Source organism: Patiria miniata, unplaced genomic scaffold (assembly GCF_015706575.1).
Source record: "Patiria miniata isolate m_02_andy unplaced genomic scaffold, ASM1570657v1 HiC_scaffold_20, whole genome shotgun sequence".
Taxonomy (NCBI): domain Eukaryota; kingdom Metazoa; phylum Echinodermata; class Asteroidea; order Valvatida; family Asterinidae; genus Patiria; species Patiria miniata.
This window is the reverse complement of record NW_024037059.1, coordinates 25,805,441-25,811,440: the sequence shown is the minus strand read 5'-3', so window position 1 is coordinate 25,811,440 and position 6,000 is coordinate 25,805,441. Positions and strand designations below refer to the sequence as shown.

The window sequence follows — 6,000 nt, the reverse complement described above, 5'->3', positions numbered from 1 at the left end:
GACATTTCATCGAAAGGAAATGCAGGTTGAGTGTTTACCGTCCGGGTTGAAATTGGGAAGTGACTTTCTCTCATGGTTTTAATTCTTTTTAGGCAGTGATTTCATCAAAATGACGAATCATGAACTCTGTGAGAGTCTTCTCACCTGGGTAAGTGTATTGGATCGCTTGTTTTTGTCTTGCTTCATGTGAAAATCATAGTTGATTTTTCAGTGATCGAGTGGCGCTTATGCCTTGGCGAACTAAACTTTATTCTTCAGCTTCAGTGTTCACACAATCGCAAACCGTGTATCCTCGACGCTCCATAATCTGCGCAGGTAGCGCAACGCGCGATCACACACAAATTGAAGGTGAGTGCGTAGAAATAGGACCGCGTAGCTTTTAGATGCAGGTGAGCTAGACCACACAGTAAACAATCTCTTGTATTGGTCATATACTGTACAGTGGAAACAGTTATCTTACGATAGCTAAATTCTAATTCATTTTTTACAGGTACAAACTTTTAATTTGGACAACAGTCCAGAAACTGTAGCAGAGCTCACAGATGGCGTTGCCCTGAGTCAAATTCTCTGCCAAATGTAAGTATAACTCATAACACCATGGATACATGTCATTCAACAGTCAACTTTTTCCCAAGTTTTACACAGCTAAATACCTACTCCTAGAACTATGAGTATGAGGCTCTCCAGTGAGCCTCATAGACACAGAACCCCGCAAAATTGTTGTCAGCACAAAACACTAATTAAGTACAAAAACGTCCATCCCAACCAAGCTTTTTCCCACAGAACCGCTGCACAGTTTGCCCCTAAACTCCGTACAATATCTCATGACTCACGTTATGTGCACCCAACAAACATCGGTGGATTCTTCTGTTTTCGGCAAAAATGTTGAAAAATATGCCCTTTCCGCACTGAGCCAACCTAACACTTAAAACGAGCAGTCTGGCTGGTGAGTCAAAATGATTGTTATCAGGCGTGCAACTTGCCCACATATCGGCAGATTTCAGCGTTTCTAAAAAAGCCGGTCTTGTTTATAATCTTATACTGATGGCATTCGGCTTGTTTCATGCTGTGGTGCCGCCGAATCTTGCACTGATATCGATAGTGAATAAATTAAAGGAAGAACATCGTCTAACTCTGTGCTTTGTATACAGGTAGGCCTATATAAAAAAAGTATAATAAAGCATTAAAGGGAAGATACAACATTTGCAAACATCAAACAGCGAAATGATCAAATTATCACGAAATACCTTACAAGATTGTAAGGGAATGACAGTCTAAAGCATCCTGTAAAATCGTGGCTCGTGATGTGCTGACATTTTTAAGAAAAACTGTAATTTTTTAAACGCTGATCGGCCGACCAGCATTGGAAAAAAACTGGCTTTTTTTCAAAAACTGCTCCTAGTTTTTCGTATCTAGCTATTCCGCATTTTCTTTGCAATTGATTACACACCTGTAAAGGGGTACAAGCCTGCTAGACTGATCCTTTGACCTTACAATTTCCCAAAGTCTACAAATTGCTCCGTTTCATCTTAAGTGGGGTCAAGGAACCAGACTACAAGAACATGATTGGTTTTCTATGTTTTTTTCCAGCATCTACAAGCCCAAAACGTGAAACAAGTCAGTTGAACAATATTTGCTATAACATACTTATCCTCCAAATTCATTTATGTCTGAAAACTGCAGCAAAAGCAAATGTTGTACATTCCCTTTAAAGATATAGTCCATCATTTGTAATTTGTGCATTTTGTTTGTTTGAAGCAACAAAAGTGTTCAAAATCTAATGAAGGATACTGAACAACTAACCTGATGAAGTGTCAGCTCAGCTTCAGCTGTATATTCCGAGAAAAACAGCATTCTAGGATCTCAATTTCAAATCTAAAGTTGCTGAATCATGTTTTGAATTGGGCCTGAATTCAGCGTCCGAGACGCGTTCTCACTGAGCCGATTGCAGCTATACGCGATGTCGCGCACTGATCCGACGAATTAAAGCAACCGTGCGCATGTGCGTCGTGCCAATGCTTGCGCGTGCTTCGCCAAATAACAAAACGAACTACTAATTTAAATTTTCCTAAGGTGTGTCTTAAGAGGTACCGTTGGAAAGGCCTTCTTTCGTTGATTACTTCAAAATGACAGCTTGCCAGAAAGAATAATTTCACAGGGAGTTTAGTCCCCTTACTATCTTTCAACCAAGTATGTTTTTCAACAATAATTACACCAGTTACTTTTCGGATGGCTGCAAATGATGGACTATAGCTTTAAAATGTATGCCTACAGGAGTACAGGACACAGACTCTCCGCATTCTCCAGCATACTGTCTGGCCTTTTTATGAATGAGCAAGTTGACATAGCGCCCTCTATGTACTCTGGGCTATTGGTCTGCATGAATGCGACGGTTACATGCGCTGTTCTTCCTTAAATTTATTCATCTGTGTCATCATTGTGTCATGTGTGTGGAAATTGCAAATAAATCAAATCAAATACGGAGAGTACTGCCACGTGCTGACTTCGTTTGAAAATCATGGCCTACGTAGTGTAAATTAAATGGTCGAATTTGACATCGTAAAAATCATAAAAATGTCACAAAAACATCGGTAGAGGTAGAAGATTTCTGCGACTTAATTCACATAACTTGATCTGCCTTTTCTGTGTGTATATATTTTCCGCTTTTCTGCATTTATTTCAAGGTCTTGTATAATGCTGGTACTTATGCCGGTAACGCTTGGCTGTTTTTTATTGTTGGTTGAAAACACTTGCAAGATTGCCTAATGATTCAATTTTATACTATGCATGCGCATTGTTCTTTATGACATTCTGGTTAGAAAAAAATTATATTGACCGAATAAAAAAAAAACATGCGCGGACTAGTGAAAAGGCCCGCGAACTAGTTACATGCACATGTAAGTGTCTGTTTCACTGGTTCGGCTTGCTAGTGAAAAAAAAGTTATAGCGAACCCTGCATTAGTGATAAGTATGTAAACAAGTGAAGCCATTCATTTCATGATTACTTTATGTGAATGTGATGAATTGTCTTTCCTAATGTCACAAATGTCAGCCTATTGTTAAGTTGTCCCTAGAAAATTCCTCAGTGGGGAACTAAGTACACATTGATCAAATTGTGGCAAACTATTTAAATTTCCAGTAGTCACTGAAATCTCAAATTCCCTTTCGTTGTCGCACTTCCTTGTACATGCCTTTCACTTTCATTGAAAGCCGCTACTTAAAAGGGGTGTACATGTGCATGTACATGTACACTGTATACCCTACCTTTTGTATAACCATGGTACATGTATAACACATGCCTGTGATGGGCAGCAAGCTGTACATTTAATGGGCGGTGCAGAACAAGTGAAAGCTGTACAGCATAATGTCCTTGGCTATTGTTACCTTTTGTGCATTGTGCTGAACCAGTGAATCATAAAGACTTTGTTCATTCAAGTAGGTTTAATTGCATCTGGGAAGCCTTGGGTTTGGGTCCAAAGCTTTAGGTGGCTGAGGCCTTTCTTTCTATTCCACAATCATGACAATCATACTCGTGTGTATACTTGTGATAAACTTTTACTGATGTCAAGTTGTTCTCATGCATCTTCTGTCTCCTCCCCCCCCCCCCCCCCCGGGTCAGCCCATTGTCCTGTGACTGACCAGCTCAATTTTTTTTTCCTAGGAGGGTTGGGGGCCAAATCATGCATAAGACCAAGTAAAAAAAAAACATGTTTAGCGTCCTGCCTTTTTTTCCCTTGCCTGCCCGACTGGGCTATTTTTCAAGATGGCCGCCATCTTTTTTTTTTAATGGCCGCCATTGGACTCAGGAAATGACATACCAGCTTTATATGGAATAGATGCAACAGACAAAGAGGCCAAAATGATGTCACTGTTGAAAATTTATAATTTTTTTGGATTAAAAAAAAAAGAGGCAGCCTCCAAAAAGGAAGCGGGCGGGGACGCTAAACTTTTTTTTTATTTGACTTAATTCAGTTTTACCACTGAATCATTACAAGACACTTAGGTTCTTATTCTCTTATTTTCCCTTCAATTCGGGCGATTCACAATGTAGTGCGCCACCAAGAGTCTGCCATGGAGAGTCCATTTTTCAAGTTTACGGTCGACAAAACATGGCCCATTTGAATGAGTGTCAGTAGACAACTTGAGCTTATTTGTTATAGACTGGGGCATAGCGTTCTGCTGCCTTACAAAAAACACCATATTGATAAAAAGAAAAGAAAAGGGCAAACAGATACTTGAATCATATGCTTACGAAACTACTAACTGGAGAAGAACTAACAATTTCAAATGTCCCGCGCTGCGAATTTGTCGACCATCTCCCACAATGCACTGGGGAAAATGAACTCTCCGTGGCAAACTCTTGGTGGCGCACTGCATTGTGAATCGCCCGAATTGAAATTATCTCAAAAATATATTTTGAGAAGAAAAATACTAACAGTCGATGAAAATGAGCAGCGATGACGTGGATTCGACCTAACCTTTATGACTCTTGCATGTATTGTGGTAGATGCTATCAGTACCCAACTATATTTTCTATTTTGTTTCCTTCATGTCTTTTACAGAGCGCCAACATTTTTTAACACGGGTTGGTATAGCCGTATAAGGAGGGAAGTCGGTGACAGCTGGCGTATACGTGTCAGCAACTTAAAGAAGGTGCTGGAAGGGATCCTGGATTTCTACAACGATGTAAGATATATCCCACAGTCCCTTGTACAGAGTGTTTCAATAAAAAGGAAACCCAACTTTGAAGAACCAGTATGGACAGACTAAATATTTACTGGCTATAAAACTGGTATCATCTGAAAGCGTAATCTCTATGCTTTTTAATGATACCTTGTTTACATTTCCAGGGTCATGCATCACTGAGCGCCACTGTCATGAGATTTTGGTGCAAAATTTCAGTTGGTTCACTTTCATGTCAAACACAATAGGCATGGTGTGCATGAGAATAAGTACTCAAGAAGAAGACACGAGTGCATAAAAAGAAAAGAAAAAAAAAAAACAAGTCGGGTTGGTTTCAAAACTGGATGTTATTGTTTGTCATGAATTTCTCGTTTTGACCAAGCCATGTTCAAAACAATGTGCCATTTTCCCGAGGATTAACATTCAAGCCATTTTACAGACATTTCCGTAACAATAGGCACACCGTGCCCAGTGTTGTTTTTTTATGAAAGTGAACCAACTGCATTTATGCATCCAGTTTTCAAGACAATGATGCTCACTGATGCATGACTCAGAAAACCTAAACATAGTATCATTGAAAAGCATAGAGATTACGCTTTCAGATGAAAACCAGTTTTATAGCCAGTAAACATATCGTCTGTCCATACTCATTCTTTGAAGTTGGGTTTCCTTTTTTTTGAAACACCCTGTATACCCTGTCATACATCCTTGTACATGTATTGTTCACATGGTATTTAAGGTAGAGTACAATGTATATCATTTGCAGCTGTCCAAAAAGTAACTGACCAAATTATTCAGGAATGAGATTTGTCAGGATTTTTGTCTGTTTTTTCTCTGATTTCGGGATTTTTTGTCAGTTTTTGTTCCTCCAGATTTCAGGAATTATTTTGGTCACTGACATTTAAGGACTCATATCTTGAGAATGAAGTTGATTTGGAGGCTAAATTTTGGTACATTGTTTCAACTACAGAAGAGAAGGAATATAGAAAAATAATACCCATCATGCATCACACCTCACTTTTAGGGGGGTGGGGTTTAAAAATGATCAATCAGACCCCTAATCTTGGAACTTTGCATTAAATTTTCTATATTTCAATTTTGATGTAATCTCTGACTACTAGTAGTATTGACATTTATGTGAAAGGAAGAGCAATTTTAGATGCTTTCTCTGATTTGGGTGACCCCCAATATGGCCCCAACCAGAAATCGGCCTTAAAATTGGCCCAAAACAAATGGGGAATTCCCCATGTGGCTCAGGTGATTTAATTTTCTAGGTTTTTTTAGGAAAGAATGCATCTTCAAGATTTTTATTATCCA

General features: G+C 39.1%; 1 protein-coding gene across 4 annotated transcripts in view; it reads left to right on the top strand.

The window, feature by feature from the left end:
• Positions 1-6,000, top strand: part of LOC119728325 (protein Hook homolog 3-like) — a 34,019-nt gene continuing 28,019 nt past the window's right edge. For all 4 annotated transcript variants that reach the window (XM_038200525.1, XM_038200523.1, XM_038200522.1 and 1 more), the window contains exons 1-3: positions 1-148; positions 491-576; positions 4,563-4,686. In XM_038200525.1, the coding sequence (XP_038056453.1) occupies positions 110-148; positions 491-576; positions 4,563-4,686 (249 nt within the window). In that variant the 5' untranslated portion in view covers positions 1-109. The remainder of the gene's footprint in view (positions 149-490; positions 577-4,562; positions 4,687-6,000) is intronic.